Below are 18,189 nucleotides of genomic sequence, written 5' to 3' on the forward strand. Positions count from 1 at the left end.
ACTTATTTATTAACCGGTGATAGATAAGGAAAACGACGTATTGGGGTCAACATAAAATATCAAATAATCACTTGAAAAAATATGAAATAAGTTTGGTAAGTTTATGCTTGAGATAATAGTACTGAAACAGCTGTCGTTCGTCTATAAACCTTTTTATGCGTGTTTCTTTCCACTATTATATTCTAGCATATTATAATTATTATTGTATTTAAATAATATAAAACATCAATGAATTTTTTAAAACTTTTTCCAGAAAATAGAATGGTTTCTTTGAATAATCCAGAACTAAACAAATATTAGCTTGTTATCAAACTCACCTTCAGTTTTCGATGTAACATTATTTGGTTCTTTACGTAGAGCTTGTTTTTCAAGAGAAATGTGATTAAAATCCAAAAACAATAATCTAATAGCACAATCCTCTTCTACAACTTCAGAAGGAAGGTGAAATTTGAAATGGAGTATTTCTAAACCTCTTTTTCTGAAGGCTCTGTGTAAGTTTGCCCATAAGCATAAATTTATGAGTTTGTCACCACCATCCAGTTCATAATTTATATTGTACTCCATGTTTTCAGTTTTGTCATTTAAATATTGATTTGCCTCCTGAAAAATGTACCTTTTTTAATAAATTAATCAGGGATATCTTTTGAATAGTTTCTGAAAAAAAAATTGAATTACATCTCTTTTGATGTAGTACAGCCTTTACACATAAGGGATTGCAAGTTAATATTTGAGTAAAAAAAATTAAAATAGAATCACTTTCAAATATTGATAAATTATTATCACTATTTAACCCTTTGGAGCAGATGGAACACCAGTGTCTCTTTTATATATTTTTTTTTCTGACGTTCTAATTACAAGCAAAAATATATTTTATTTTTTAACTATAAGATACAGCCTGATAATTACAAAAAATCAGAAAATCAGAATTATATTTGTACTAAAATATAAAATCCAAAAATAAGTAATGTCAAAATTTTATTTCATTCATATTCAAAAATGTTCATGTTCATATTGTTTCTCTGAGATGTAAACAACTGCAAATAAGTGCGAATTTGAAAAATTATTGTTTGAAAGTGAGCCCTGTTTGGAAGATATAACCTTTAACGCGGAAAAAGACTCCGGTGTTTCATGCTGTATTTCATAATCATAAATTATTAAAATGATAAATATAATATATTTTACTAATTTTTACCTAAATTAATACAAACTAATGAAAAAGTATGAAAAACATGTTTAATTAAAATTCTGTGTCAAAGGGTTAAGTTCAAAAGGGCACAAAGAGGGTATTAAAATCATGAAAAGTAGTGGGACTGGAATGCATACGATTTTTGTTAGAAATCGCCGAATAAAGTAGTTTCAGTTGATTAGTTGATGACTTTCCCTTAAATATTAATTTTATCAACCCTAATGTGTATAGCCTTTGACTTATTTTACAAGAATTAGAAAAATATAAATTAAGGACCATCACTATGAAACAGAGAGAAGCAATGAGGTTGCGGATACTCTATTGAAGAGTGCTTCTGGAAAGCATATCTATGCATATGCTTCATGCTTTTATAAACCAGCATAAGATAATTTTTTTTGGAACCCCCATGGTACTTTTCTGCTTTTTGAAATCCATGAAAAGCAGAGGGTTTGTCAGGCATGAACCAAGAGGAGAGCTGCTCGGGTATAGCATTTTCCTGTTTTATGTCTTGATCTTACCCGGGTGAGAATTTTTTTTCTGTTGGAGGTTTATGTTGTAATTTCAATTGATCATTCCGGTAATTAGAAACAACAATTATAAGAGCCGTAGTGGTTCATGGGATATAAGCTCGAATCTCACGGATGATAGGTCGATGCGAATTTTGCCCCTAGCTCGCACAGACTACAGAAATGACGGAAAATATCCTTAGTGGTTGATGGATTATTGGGTCAGAATTCTCTTTCCGTCGGACCAGCAACGGAAAAATTTCGTGGTTTTCCTTTTCATGAAACATAAGAAGTCCTCCTCGAAGGTTAGTTTGTACAAAAGATAGATCCAGGAGTTTCCGTGATTTCTGGGTTGTTGGGTTTAAAATCACAAGGCTATGGAGTTGAAGATTGATAGTCGTAAGCTCGAAAATGAGTCGGCTATTATATAATAATTAAGAACAATGGGACAACAACAACAGACAACGAACAACTTGCATCTAGGAGAGAGGAATCAGTTAGCTTAATCACCTCGTCTACTCGGGACACTCTATTTGTTAGTTTGTCTAGAATTTCCGGTCCAATATTATTCCCATTGCACTGTAACACTGCCACTTATGATTTTGCAGTTTATAGATTTGTATTATTAAAAGTGTATTAGTTTTTATATTTTTCATTACTGTTGATTCCAGATTTAAAGACACAATAATTTAATTAAGAGATTAAATAAGTACAAAAAAATGCGAATTTCTATGAAAGTTGGTCACATTTTAAAATAGAAATTGAGATACAAAAATAAGTTAAAGTAAAATAAAATAAAATTAAATAAAACGTTTCACGTGGATGTAAAAAGGCGAAAATAATTTGATTTTTGACAAACCAGATAGGAAGAAAGTAAGGCTCATCTCTTTCAAAAGACAAAGTAGAGATGTTTGGTGGTGATGGAAGTTTATTATGAAAACTATATGCTCTTAGCATTTTTCGATGACAGAAGTCGAATTATATTTCCATTTTTTCATTCACTTGAAGGACATAGTTTTAAAAGCTTTTACTTTATTTTATTATTCTCTACTTTTAAGTTTTATGCCTGTTAGATATAGTCGAAAATGTATTAAAAAATTTTGCGTTTGTTAATAAATTTAGCTTGAACTATTTAGAAAATGATTGCCTACTGTTATCAGACACAGATCAGACTTAAGCATTCTAGCTAGTCGAAATTGAGATTAACTTTGCTAAATTTTTGAGATAAATTTTACTTGACGAACTGAATTATTCTTATACAGGTCAAGTAATAATAGAAAGAAGTATTTCCATCTAACAGAGTTTGTTCATTTAAGAACACTTTAACCAGTTAAAAAGTAGTCGAAACTAACTAACTTTCGTAACTAACTAAAAGTTAGATGTCAGGAACTCTTCCCAATACATGTTTCTCCCTCTCTTTTTTTAAATTTTTTTTACGATCAATGTTTGTTACTGAAATGAATGGAAGCAGCTTTATAAGATGAATTAAAGTACTGTATTGGGCAAGCTTTTGATGAAAGAATAAAAAATAAAACGAGGTATATATTGCATCAAAACAAGAAAAATACCCCAGTAACTACCTAACTTTTCAGGATTTCGCTGGGGCGAATTTTTAATCTGGATGTATTTATATAGTACCTATGTTACTAATGAAGCTCAAAAGCCGTTATTGTGCACATTACCGGCAAATCTGGAATAATTTATTTTCTGGTGCGGGATCATTGATTTTCCACAATTTACCTAGGTTATGTACGTAGGTAATGATTTGCTCAATATTGATTTACCTAGGTAATAATTTACTCAATGTTGATTTTTTTGAAGAAAAAAAATTATTTTGTACTATAACCGTCGTTGATTATCCGACCCAATTTTGAGTTTACGACTACAAATGTTCAACTCCGTATCCTTGAATTTTGATCACAATCCAGAAAACAAAAAAACTCCGGGATCAAGTATAGGGGAAAATTTGCCTTCATTAAGGGCTTTTTGATGAAACTAAAACGCATTTGCCTTACGTGGGGAGGAAAGACACGAAAACTTTCCACGGTTAGCCTGACGGCAAGGGGACTCTAACCCATGATCCGTCTACCACTGAGGATATTTTACGTCTGCACTGTGGTCAGTGTAAGCCGGGTGCTGAATTCGAATCGACCAAGAGCGCTCTTCCTCCAATGTTTGATTGCATTTATTGACTTGATTCTTTAGATATCGAAAGTTTAGCAACTGACATGTTGATTTCCTTAACTGTAGTAATATTTTTAACCGCTTGATTCCTTGTATTATAGTTTCTTAAAGTGATTGAAATTAAAAGATTGATCCTATCAACTAATGTGCTGATTGTTTGATTATACTAACTTATTTTTTTAGATAGCGAAAAATAAATAAATTACATTAAAGATGTTATTTTCACTAACGAATGTCTGGTACGTAATATGCAGATTATAAAGATAGTCTGCAGATTTCTTAAATAAATTGAGAAATAAAATATTTTTTTTGGAATTTTAACGGATCAACCAAGTAAATCTGCTCATTAGCATAATGATTATCTATAGAATAAACGATTTCAACACTTTAGCTGTAACATCTATATTCAACTTCTCATACCTACAATACTTAATTTCTTATATCGTTTCTAGTAAAAAATAAAAAATAATTGACAATTTAAAATATAGGAATGTATACCTTAAGAAGAATGAAAGAGGCTTCATCCAGTTTTTTAAATATATTATCTTTTAATTTAGAAATTCCCTGAAATGATAAGTATACTTGTGTTAACATTTTGTAAAGCATGTATAATGGTATTAATGAGGAAAAATAGAATCAATAAAACTTGATAGAATTTTCTCTTTTGTGAAACGTAAATAAAATCCTACTTCACACCAAAGTTTCAATGTTTTCTCCCCAACACAAGGATACATATATCCAGCATTTTCAATAACATCGATTAACTGAAAATTAAAGTAAGATAATTAAAGTTTATTCTTAAATAGTTAATTTTATAGTTTATATTTAAAGTTAAATAAGTACGGATTTTTCTTCTTGTTCCTAATAGCCTTTTAATGATTTGTACTAAAGATTTTAATTTCGATATTCTTTTTTTTTTTTTTTTAATTCTAAGCTTTTTTTAAAATTTTATATTTTTCTTCCATTTTTTAAAAACTTTCCAGTTTTTTTTAAAAAAATATATTCTTTTTTAGATTTTATAAATTTTTTTTTTGCCTTTTTAAGTATTTTACAAAATGTTCAATGAAAATTCTAAAAATGAAAATAATGTTAGTTTCCAAGGAAAAAATAAGTTTTTATTTTATATTTGTGTTATATATGTGTTTACATTTATGTAAATTAATTATTACTATTTTTAATGTGAGTCAGATGTCATTCTTTTTGGATGTTATTGTCCAGGCAATTGTCAATTTCGTAGCACTTTTTTTCGAAAAATACTGAATCGATATTTTAAATTGTTTCCTTGTTTGAATCCTCCGTTTTTACAGAATATTTTAGCTGGGGTGTTTTCAAAATTGAGGAAATATGTTTTCTTATAGTAGAACGATATTTAAAAAGTTTCTTTCTGTTTTTATTCTTTTTTTGTTTTGTTTAAGAAAATTTCTACAAATTTAATAAGAAAAACAAAGGATCGAAGAAAAGGGTTAAACTATATACACCATAACATGTTTTTTTTTTCTTTTTTTTTTTTCTCACCCATTTGTCCAATAATCCTTATCATTCAATAGAGAATATGTGTAGTCGAAAAAAAGAGACAAAATTCACTGTCAAATTTTTACGTACAATCTTAATTGCTTAAAAGCGTTGTTTGTCATCTTTATTAACAATTGCAAACGGCAATTTGAATCAAGTAATAAAACTGAAAAATATATTTTCTTTAGGTGTTATACTTAGAAAGATATATTTTTTAAACTCTGAAAGTATGGGATTAAGCACAATCTGTGAAACATGGGGTCTAAATTAACACCTAATTTATCAATGCTATGCTTACTTTTTTAGAATCAAAGGCAATGGGTATTTTACAGCTCATCTTAATAATTCACTACTCAAGGTTAAAATGGAAAATGACATTATTGAGTTATAGCTTAAATTTTGTAATTTATCATGTTAATAGTATTTTTGTAATTTTTTTACATTAATTTTAAGTATTGTATCAAACTTATCAATGAATTTATTGTTTTAATGTTTAGGCATTTAAATAAATAATAATTAATAAGCAAATTTATTTTGATTTAATATACGTTTTATGATTATGTACTTACCTTCAGTGTTTGTTGTGTTTTGTGAAATACTTCTTGAATCTCAAGATTTCCTTCATCATTCCATTGAGTAATGTATGCATTTATGTTTGGCAGCTCAAAGGGGTCCATGTCTCTGGTTTTGTAAAGATAATCATACCACTGAAAATGAAATACCTGATATGAAGTATTCAATCTTAATCGTTTCTTACTTATTAATTTCACATAATTGTCTAGTTTTGAAAAAAAAACTATAAAAACATTTAAAAAAAATCCAGTTGACGCATTTTATGATTGGGCTAACGAGTTACAAAAATTTGATTTTACTATTATCTAAAAATAAAAGATTTATTCTTCTTAAATAAATAGTAAAAATTAATTCTAAAAAAATACTGTTTGTTTTAGACCACGATTATGTTTCATTTTGAAAAATCAGTTTAACGTTCTGCAACCTCAGTAAGGCGTTAAAAGAATCATTGTATCATGTGATCAAGTAAAGAATTACAACGATATGAAGAATGTATGAATTATGTGAAGGTTCGATAAGTTCCAAAATTTCTATCGGTTTGTGATCAATTAGTTATAACTCAGAGTATACTTTGCGTTATAACTTACTCGTGACCACTGTAAGAAACAACACCATTGATATTTTTGACGAAGAGATTAATATACATAATTTTGCATAAAATTCATTGCTAAGTTGTGCTACCAATATAAGCCAGAAATTTATTTTGAAGTAAGAAAATGTTTTTACTTCTACCCTATTTTATTGTTATGGAAAACAAAATATGATTTCTAAGCCTTATCAAGTTATTAGGTGGAGGGACCTGATTTCAACAACAAGGAAAAGGTTTTTGGGTTGAACTTTTAAAATAATATTCAAAATATTGTTTTCATTATGCAGTTTTTTAAGTAAGATTTCTGTCTGAATTCGTACAGTTTTTTTTAAAATAAAAATAACCTTAATTGAAATTTTAATCTTACTTTTGGTAAATAGGGATTCTAAATAAATCTGAAGGAGACTTTAAAAATTTGTAAAATATTTTTTCAAAATAAGGGCAAAATTGAACAGAAAAATTGAATTCATTGAATTTTCATTGAATGTATGTAGATCAAAAAAATTTTTTTTCCAGATTAATAATATGGTTAACTGTATTTTGAACTAGAATCTTTAAAAAGTTTCAATCAGGTAATAAAATGGAACTAAATGTATTGCCTAATATTAGTTTTTTAATGAAAAATTCTGAACGTTCTTACTTAAAGCAAAATAAAAAAAATAATAAGTTCTTACTTAGACATTAGCTTTTAATTTAAAACATAGTTAACATTATACAAAATCTGCGTACAAGGTTTCAAAGAATTCTATATTAAAATTTTTTTGTAATGTGTGTTAGCGTAAAGTGATTTACTGAAGTTTTTTTTTTTTAATGCATTTAGAATATGTAATTGCCACAAAAAGCGTCTGCTATCATGCGAAAAAAGTAACTATAACATCATTTCTGTAGAACGAAGAATAAAATCTTAGAAAGCTAACTAAAAAAAGTTCTAATATAAAAACAATAATAGTCTCGCAGTAGATTGGTAGATAAGACACGGTTCCCTGTAGAACACCGAAGGCAAGCATCACTGACTGCGATCAGTAAGCTGGTGGGAGACTACTTTGATCAACCTCTGTAGGGACCGAGGGAGCGCGTTATCGGCCCTTGTTAAACTGATCTATCATAAAATGCACGACTTCAAGCGTAGGTCGTCGAGCTACCATAGCGGAGGAGTTATATTCCCTCTCCCCATGTCTTCGGAACATCCTCTGGAATGTTTCTCAGACCGTCGCCAATAGCCCATTGTGTAGCTCTTGTGCGACGTAAATGAAGTTCCCGCCTACCTAAATTAAATAATAATAAAAGAAAATAAGAGGGGAAAAAGAAATCGAAATTTTCGTCGAAATTGCAGATTTTTATCTAGTCGGATACTTCAGTTGAAGTCAAGAGAATTTTAAGAACAAAAGTAAGACAATTTTTGAATAAAAATTCCTGTATTAAAGAAAATTTGATGAAGTTTTATAAGTTTGTTTATTTCAATTCAATGCAATACATAAAGAAAGCTGAATAAACAGAAAAAATTTACAAAGAAAAAGTTGAATTTCTTTATTTTCTAAACTATAGGGTTAAAATAATAATGCTATGAAGGACGCAATAAGTAGTTCATATAACTGAACGGTTCCCGTTAATTTTTTCTGCGTATATCTAGATATTTCGGAGATTCATGGGTAAAACACTTTAAAATCACTCTGCCAGTTTATTCCGTTCGATCTCGAAAATATAATATTTCATCACTTCATAGCTAACAGCAAGAAAACTTTTCTGAACAATTTTTCTTAAAGATTTCCTTATAAAAACATGGCGTTCTTTTTCTTTATTTCTCAATCTAATAAAAAACTTGACAGCTTGACAGGAAATCCACTTTCCTGGAGCATTCAGCATCAAATCAAATCATTTTTGTTAAGCCTTGATTTCACAAAATCATTTTACATTTCCTCGAAATGATCAAGATATTTGACAGGATTAGAATAGTTCAACAAAATACCAAAAGAGAATTAAAGTAACAGAGAAATGTTTTCAAAGAATGTTTTGACCATTTTTTTAAAAATTTTGTTTCGAATATACAATAGATAATAAAGTTACATCACATTTGTTTCGAGATTGTGGTATTTAGCTGTGTTATTCGGAACATAAATTGGTCAAGGATTTTACTTTATACCCTTTGTCTTTCTAATGCAACGATATCAAAAATAAAAAGTGTGTGCCATCTGATTATTAAAAGGTTTCTGTCGCTTAAGAATGTATTTTGTTTTGAATACCAGCTTTTCATACGGGATAAAAAAATAAATAAAATAAAAATTGTGAACACCAAAAGGCGATCACAGGTTACATATTGGCAAAATGGTTGTCGTCTATTTTTTTTTCTTTAACCCACTTTATTTGTGATATTCACCTGAATTAGTATTGAAAACGATCCAGTTTGAACTGTAGGTTAGAATTTTTGATTCTTAACTAAAACAATAAAAACAAAAATATCGTTGAAATGATGAAATTCTCTTTTATTCACAAAGAAGTATTTATGGGATCACCCTGGTTCCATATCTCAAAAATAAACTCACCAACTTAATGCATAACAAAATTAAAAGTGAAAAAAGGAATTCTAAAAAAATTATCAAACAGCAGTTGTCGCCATAGCAACGCATGCAATGAGGACGCATGCGAACTGTTTATTATTACTCTTGAACACAGTTGAAAAGTGTGACGACGTTCAAATAAGGTGCGCACGCCATCAAACCCAAAACAACACCCATTTTGTAAATGGGTAATAAATAATAATAACAATAATAATACTGTTACAAATTTCCGACGGATAACTAAGCTGATATCGTAGGTCATGGATAATCAGAGTTTTGCTGTCTATTGCAAATAATATATAATTTTAAGAAAACATGCACATTTATTAAGAAAATGTGATTGTAGAATTTACCTAATTACAGAAATATGATCGAAATAATGAGATCACAAAATTTTTTTTTCAGGATTTTATTGAATGATATACTTTAAAATGTTTTCTTGTAATTGTTACTGATATTTTTCGTTTTAAATTTTCTGCGCAAAATAGCAAATTTAGTTTCTTATTTTAAGCAGCTTATAAATTCCTGTAAATTTTAAATAATTTACTTGCAAATTATTGTTATCAGATGATGCGTTGCACAAAAAATGTCCTTAAATATCTTATATATATATATATAATAGATTTTTTTTTATAGTATATAAAATAGGCATAAATTTTCCAATTAACAAAATATTTAAAGCAAGCGATTCTTTAAATGGTTCGTTTTGAGATTGTTTTTAATTTTAATATTTGATTTAGAATAAAATAAAACAATATATTTGTTCAGTATATTTTTGATTGTTGGCAGTATTTTATGTATTTATGTGCATTAAAATCTGAAAACTAATTTGAATTTATTTTATTTATTGAAATATGAGTCTAGTGTTGGTTTATTTTTTAGAACATGAAAATTTCAAAATTAGCAAACGATAGTTATTTTGGATAGTAAGAAATACGTTTTCGAACGGGAAAAAAGATGATAAAATGTAGACACTTTTTAAAAATTAATGGAAATGAATAGCATTTAAAGAAGTAGTTAAAGTAAGAAACATAAATTTTTACTCTTTTTTCCTCCCATTCTTTCTTCTGATTTTCTTCACAAAGTACTGAAATTCTTTGTAGCAAATCATTGATATATGACTTTTGTTCTTCACGCGTTTTTTCTTCCTAATAAATTAAATTGTATTATCAACTTTTACACTTAATAAGCGTTTTAAAGAATTTTTGAATAAGGCTTTTTGATCCATTATGAACTATTTTACTTACCTTTTGAGTAATACAGTAAAAAAGTCGGAAAATGATACCTTTCTAAAATGGATCTGTTGGAGACCTTCTACTTATTTTAAATTTGTTTAGTTCATTTGACAGATTTTAGGAACGCATGAGTTTAAATTGCTGGAGGCTATTTTCAATAGATCTATTTTATAACGGCTCTGAAAGTATGAAAATGATGACACTATTCATGGAAATTATAATAATCAATGTAATAATTAAATCATTTTATGTAAATATATTTATTAATAAATTTGTGCACTTTTGGATACAATTTTAAAGTCTATCACCATATTTTTAAATTAATAAATATAATTTCAAGTTATTGTTACAATAATTTATACAGATACTGTTCACTTCAAATTCTTTTGTTAAATTTCCGAAAATGCTTTAATTTTTTTAATTAGTTTGATTAGTTTTGGGTTACATTAATTTTTAAATGTTTATTAATTATTAAAAATAAATAATTTACGAATTTTTTTTATTTAAAAATTAATTACCATAAAAATCAGAACATAAGCTAATTATGAATCAGTTAAAATGTAGCGAGATAACATAAACATTAAGAATATCGATAATAAATCATTATGAATATTATTATGATCACGCTTTTATTAATGAATTTATTTAGCAATTGTTAATTATTGTTAACAAAAAATTGTATGGGCAAGCAAAATGCATTAGTTCATTTATTACAACGAAGGTCAATTGCTTCACATACTAGTACCAAATCTCTCTTCTAGTACAATATTACTGTAAAGTTATTAAGAGTAACTAATGATTATCAAAATAATTATCAATATGCACGATATAAATCATTTTTAAGTAATTTAGTGATTAAGCTATATGACTATATAAATGAATTTTATTAATTTTTTTATTTATTATACATTTTAAAATAATATAGAAAGCTGCAGAATACAGAATTCTTAACGTTTGAAAGACAACTCTATGAAGACATCACAATGATGCCGCGATTGTAAGAGGAAAAAAAATATTGCATTTGTTAAGAGTTAAAATTGCTTTGCAAATAACAATAAATATAAGAACTTTAAGTATACATAAGCTTTTATCCTTTCCTCCTCTTCTTTTTTAAGCTGCTCCTCTCTTTGACGTTGTCTTTCTTCCTTTTCTTTCCTCTCTTGCTCTGAACAAAAAAGAAATTCGAAGAAATTAAAGACTTTCTCTAGGTATGTAGGTCAACTCATATACAAGTAGTGAATGTTTCTAATTAGAACGAAATTATAATTTCATTTTAAAACAGATTTTTCTCTCAAATAAATTAAGGATTTTCAGTATCATAATGAAATATTATCATTTATATGCTCATGATAACTAATAATAATATACAACGCAATAAAAAATTGCGTTTTGGGCACAACAAATTAAATTAATTGCCCAAAATATGCGTAATAATGTAAAAAATGCCCATGTTTTTTAAATTTATGCGTTTAATGTGCATTTCATTTAAGTGTTCATTTTTTTAGATGGCACTGGGAAACATTGCATAGTTTCATTTACACAAATACTTGATCGTGCCTGATTCGGATGTGAGGATTTTAAATATGAAATTAGTTACTTTTGAATGAAATATTTAGTCTACTTTTTGTCGAAATGTACAAGCTCAGAAACGTTTTATAAAAAAAACGACAAATTTCTATTTCTGGCTACAAATTTCAAGGGGAGTTCGGGTACATCACCCATGATTAAAATTATATAGAAACCCATGCCCGGAAATATCATCATACACGAATAGGGGTTCTTCCCTTCTATGACCTGTTCAGATGCATACGAAGAAATAGTTCATAATAGTGAAAGCCCCTAGCTGCGTATGACGACATATCCGGGCATGGGTTCCCATGCAATTCTAATTCTGATGATGAGCCCTAACTTACCTAGAAGTTTGTAGCAACATTAACCCAACCCCCTATTATATATAACGTTTTTAAACTTGCGCATTTCAAGAAACAATAAGCGAAAAATTTTATAAAAAACGCAGCTTTAAGAGAGAAACGGATTACAAATTTGACATCAGCGAAAGGAAATTTTATAAGATCTGTTAAAAATCTCACAAACAGAAAAAAAAGTAGAAAAAAATTGTTCTGCAAAGTATCATGGTGGCTTATATAACTTAAGTGGTTGTCATGTTCTGCTTACCTTCTCGAAGTCGCTGTTCTTCTTCTCTTTTTCGACGTAATTCTTCTTTTTTTGCTTTACCTTTCTTGACTTTTTTTGGCTGAAAATTCATTTATTTATCACTCAAAAATATTGCAGTGACAAGAAAATGCAAGTCTTTTTTAGATATTAGCTTAATCTGGTTTTGAAATCACCAAAAATCACGGCAGTGATTTGCCAACAAACATTCATTTACTGTTAATCAATAATTCATACGGAAAGAAAGTAAGTAAATGAAAGCAAATAAATGATTTTATTAATAGGTAAATAAATTAGTGACTTTTAGTGTTAGAATGATGAAATGAAAAGAAATAATTCTGCAATGACTTATTAAAATTGAGCCTATTAATTAACAGTACGAAAATTGTAAGATCGTAATTCGGCTTATCAAAATCGAGCCTATTAACAGTATTAAAATTGTAATTCTGTTGTCCTAATGGCTTATCAAAATTGAGCCTATTGGCATTACAAAAATTGTAAATCCCAGATTTTAAATTAAGTCGCCAAATTAATGAAGCGAGTGTAATTGTATTATAAATGAATAGATTAATTAATGTTTATAAATGATTGATTAGGGTTTGAGTTTATTAACAAATATGACTGTTTTGGCAACAAAGATATTATTTAATAATTACTTGTCATAGTAATTGTTAGTAATTTTAACTAAATATTTCTATTGATATAATCATTTAATGTATTATTAATTCAAAAACAATTAATACTACAGAAATCTTTTTTTCAATTAACGGTTGCTAGCTTCTTTATTGGATTATATATTGTATAAATATAATTTTTTATATTGCTGAATAATAAGACTTATTTCACAAATAACCATAACTTAAGCAATACCGACCAAAAGCATTCAATGATTAATTTCTTTATTTAAATTCTCACTGGGGCTCTTACAGCTTAATACGTATGCAAAATTTTCAATGTTATGCGCACATACAAATTAAATCATTCTTATAGCTGATAACAAAGAGTTTACCATTTTTGTTTAAAAATTCGTTGACTTTCTGTATTGTTACATGAAAATTCAAATATTGTCAGGAATCAGGATTGTAGAAAATTCTGATAGATTATTATTTGCTAGTGCTGACCCTTTAAAATTTAAATCGGCAAATTTTAGCAAATTATCAAAATTAGAGCCCCTGTATTCACAAGAGACCTAAGGCTTCCAAGACTCCTCTATAATGGGAGCTGAATTGTCCGATATTATGGAGCAAACAAGTTCGCTAGTTACGTAGTGTTAACATTAGCGTGAGAATTTGAAGCCCATTTAGATACTTAAAAGTATTGACACGGGTAATTGTGCAGCTAATTTTGGGCTCTACCTTAACCAAAACAGTAGAACAAAAATGACGTAGAAACTGTACAATCAATACGAAGCGAATCCTACTTCTTTTGAATAAAGAGTACTATCATATATTTACTAATAATACAGGGCCTATTTTGATTTATTTTTTCAAAATTTATTTTCTGTTTATTAGTTCATAATGTTTGTAAGCTGCTTACCTTATTCTTTAGCACTTAAATTATTAACCGTCTTTTTTCATTAACGATTTCTCAAGAGTATAAAAACTGGGTCACATCTTCCTATTTGAGGGTGATCTGACCCATGACAAGGCAGTTTTGACCAACAGGAATTGAATTAATTATTCAAAACCCATACAACAATAATTAAATGTCTAAAGAATTTCTGAAAGCATTAGGAACTAAAATTGTTGCACTGAACTTACGAGTTTGAATCAGTAAACTAAATTCAATCCAATCCGAAATGAAGTCAATCCAATATTCGTTTTTTTTTTTACTTGATTCGTGATCTATTTTTTAAAATTTTATTTTGTGAAGTTTCTTTTATTTTGTTTTATATTATGCCTCTTTTTGATTGTTTCTTTGACAGGAATATCTGCCAAAATCCTTAATTTGATACGATGGACCCAACCCCACTTATAACCATAGCTAATGATTTTTTTAAAATATGCTTTGGTATTTTAGTTTGTTTGCTTAGTTCATTCGATATTAATTTTTACTTTATATTTTAACTTCTATTTGTTTTACCATTGGATATTCTTTCCTACTTTTTATTTTAAATAAAGTATCCATTTATTTTCATAAGTTTTCATTTAAAAAGTAATTTCGTTTAAACTAATGCTAATTGAAAAAATATTTTCCTTTCAAAAATATAATGAATGTTTTAAGTATATTTATGATCATCTTAATAAGTTCAGTTTATAACCGTTATCCCAGAACAGCCAGAGGCATCCTAGAATAACAAAGATTTCTTTTTCAATTCTAAGCAAATCATTATTTGTACACTTTTTTATTTCAAGTAAATGCGATTTTCCTGGAACTTTTTGTAAATTTCCTTAGTAGTTTTTGTTGGTTATTATCTCTTTGATTAGTATAAAATTTTATTTTCTCATTTGCATTGATGTTCCTTTAGAATTTTCCTATTCATTATTTACCAACTTTTTAAATAGAGTAATTGAATTAATTTTAGTGCGACAATTTCGAGATTACTTCGTTTTGATTGTCTGTTTAGAGTAATAAGTTTAAGGTGAATAAAGAAATATTTATTTATTTTGAGAAAGAACATTTGGTTCAAAAAAAAAAAAAAAAAAAAAAAAAAAAAAAAAAAAAAAAAAAAAAACGAAGCAAAGCATAAGACAGTAGAAGTTTTATTGTTTCCAATAAATAGGTAGACTCAAAAACGTTCAAATGTGATAACTTCAATTTTAAGTAAGTTATAATTGACCAGAAATATGCCAATTAATTAGTGCTACGAAGCATTAACTAATTGGTATACTAAGCACTTATTATATTACGGAATCCGACACAATTTCATATTTTCTCTGAATGAACACACCTTATTTTAACGGTTTCGGACTTGGAAAATAAGGGGGTTACCGTAAACTGGAAAATATGGTTCCAGTAGTTTAATCAGGAAAGTTGGCGAGTGTTTGGTCAACTTCATGTCAATGAATTGAAAACTTTTTACGCACAATTATAAAATTTGTCAATCAATAAAAAATTCCATTTAGAAAATAATTTTAATACTTATTTATTATTCTAATTCTTTTTAATAACGATTGAGAAATTTTGAACTTGTAATTTTAAAAAACAAAATACTAAATTTGAATTTAAGTGGTCAAATGCTCTAGAGTATTTACAACTTAAAAATATAATTCAGAAGCTATTTAATCAAAGTCGGTTAAGAATCTTTCAAGTATTTTATGATTTAAAGTTACAGAATAATATGAAAACTTTTAAACCTAACATTTTAAAATTTTTCTGATCAAACTAATAATGATTGAAAATCTTTTTTACATGATGTTATCTTATGGTCTTTCGTTTATTGTGTTGCAGATAAGTAAGTTATGGTAAATCAAGTTAAATTTTATAAATAAAAAAAATTATCTGAAAAATATTTTACAAAAACAGAACATATGTTTCAATTTAGATCAAAAATATTTCTGATCGAAATGTCACAAAAGGACAACTCTCAGTGCTTTTTTTAAAAATCAAAATTAAATTCTGGTTCAAAATCCAGTAGCGCTCCTTTCACCTTATTCATTTTCTTTCATTTCTTTTAAAACCAGTTGCTTCTGTTTACTCTATCTTACTACGGAAAGAGTTCATTATTCATAAATGGGAAGTTTAAGTAACAGTTGAGTAGATGTTTTTTTTTTTTCTTCCTTTCATTTCAGGGGGATTATCGCTTGGGCCCCTGGCCTTAATTATTTTGCAATCCCGGACTTTATAACGCAAACTCCGCACTTGTGTTAAACTGATGTGCAGTCTTCTTGGGTTGTTTAAGTTGTAGCGTGCATTAATTATAAAGCGATTCATTTAATAAACTATAAAGAACTACTTCAATTATTGCTAAGAATGAAACAAATTAGAATAAAATTTGCTTTTTAGCTATGTTAATTTTATCAACACTCTTTTTTTTTAATGGATAAAGGGTCCTAGGACCCCACATTCTAGGAAGGACAGCCACAGTACCTGAGGCCCAGGAAGCGATTAAATCTAAGTATATGGCCAGTCCGACTCTGCTTACAAACGTCAACGGTTGATTTTTGTCTGGTGCAAGAGAAATCAACTACAAAACGATGAAATTTCCAAACAAAATGCCTGAAGATTTGTTTAATGCTTAATTTTAAATAATAGCAATATTATAATTAATAATGATGAAATTCATAATCCCAGTAGAACAAATAATAGAAATAGAATTAATAATTCTAACAATATGATTGCTTATAACTATAAATAATTGTGATACTTTTATTTTTGATTTCTTTTCCTCTAAAGAAATTTATTTTAAAAAAAGATAACAGATTGAAAATTTTTAGAAATATTTTAAAATATCTTGTGTCTATATTTGGTATCAAGAAGATATATTATGTACTGGAATTAAGTTTTAGTCGATTTTAAGGAGATAAATCATGTATCCCAATGTTATGCCACCTTAGGCAGTGACTTCGTAACTCAAAAACATTCCCCCTCCCCTACCGTTTAGAATTAAGTTTTATTCATTAAAAAACATTTGTGCATATATAAATTGCAGAATATCCAGAACTCCATGCATTGCAGTTCTGGATATCCTGCATTGCAAAGATATCCAAAAAATAAATAAAATAAAATAATCCCAAAAAGTGTTCCAAATAACCCTACTATGCGGTATCAAATGTATTAATAACAGCATTTAATTTTTATACCATTGTATCTAATATAGGTACTGTGGTTATACGTTTTTTATTTCCTCTCGAAAGGGATAAGTATCGGAAAAAATGTCCTGATTGTGGTAAATGTTGAATATCATCAGTAGTCTTCGATCGATAGCGTTTTGTCAAACGATGGGATAATCTTTATTCTGATGGGATAAACTTCTAACAAGGCGTCTTGCTTATTCCAATAAAGTAAAGCAACATAAAAGAATAACAAAGAATAATAAATAAATAAACAAAACTGGAATTGTTTTAGCTTTATTACGTTTGTATATGCCCTTCAATTTTGTGCATGATTTCGTAGTGTTAATAAATACCGATTTATTAAATATTTATTTATTTTACTCCGTACATAGAACGGATATTTAGCTGGATTATACAGAAAAATATAGGAGCAGTTCTTTTCCCCCATTCAAATTTTTAAAACTGGCTTCTTTCTTTTTTTTAAAAACATTTTATGCATTTGATGATGTTTACATTATTTCACAATAAGCTTTTCACTTGATTAAATGTGTATTTTTATTTTTTGTTCCGAAATTCCTTTTTAAGATATTTCAGTTTCTAAATTATTTGATCATCATGCTATAAAGCTTGAAATTATTTTCAATTTATAAAACTCATTACTCTTATGGAAAAAAAGTATTAATTAGTTTTTTTTTTCCTTTTAAAATATTTTCTGTCAATATAGTGAGTGTTAAAAAAAAATATTGAAAATGATATAAAAGATTTAAACGCAGCTCCTCTAAGTGGTAATTTTAATGAGGTACCTCGATTATTTTTATTTTGCTTCATTTTTTATTTATCATTCGAAACGATCATTGAGGGGGAGACAGTTTTGTCTTGTCTATTCTCTGGGCACCTCCAAAAAATAAGGGAATCTGTAAAACAGGTATTTCAACTCATCATATATGACAAGAGGGCTTTTC

At 27.8% G+C, this 18,189-nt stretch overlaps 1 protein-coding gene across 2 annotated transcripts in view; it reads right to left on the reverse strand.

The window, feature by feature from the left end:
• Window positions 1-13,581, reverse strand: part of LOC110282058 (dynein axonemal intermediate chain 7) — a 24,396-nt gene extending 10,815 nt beyond the window's left edge. For both annotated transcript variants that reach the window (XM_071181520.1, XM_071181519.1), the window contains exons 1-8: window positions 13,522-13,581; window positions 12,516-12,594; window positions 11,420-11,505; window positions 10,149-10,253; window positions 5,958-6,095; window positions 4,566-4,640; window positions 4,375-4,440; window positions 318-600 (exon numbers count right to left, since the gene is read on the reverse strand). In XM_071181520.1, the coding sequence (XP_071037621.1) occupies window positions 318-600; window positions 4,375-4,440; window positions 4,566-4,640; window positions 5,958-6,095; window positions 10,149-10,253; window positions 11,420-11,505; window positions 12,516-12,594; window positions 13,522-13,524 (835 nt within the window). In that variant the 5' untranslated portion in view covers window positions 13,525-13,581. The remainder of the gene's footprint in view (window positions 1-317; window positions 601-4,374; window positions 4,441-4,565; window positions 4,641-5,957; window positions 6,096-10,148; window positions 10,254-11,419; window positions 11,506-12,515; window positions 12,595-13,521) is intronic.
• Between the last annotated feature and the right edge of the window lie 4,608 nt (window positions 13,582-18,189).

The sequence above is a fragment of the Parasteatoda tepidariorum genome, chromosome 5, assembly GCF_043381705.1.
Source record: "Parasteatoda tepidariorum isolate YZ-2023 chromosome 5, CAS_Ptep_4.0, whole genome shotgun sequence".
NCBI classification, from domain to species: domain Eukaryota; kingdom Metazoa; phylum Arthropoda; class Arachnida; order Araneae; family Theridiidae; genus Parasteatoda; species Parasteatoda tepidariorum.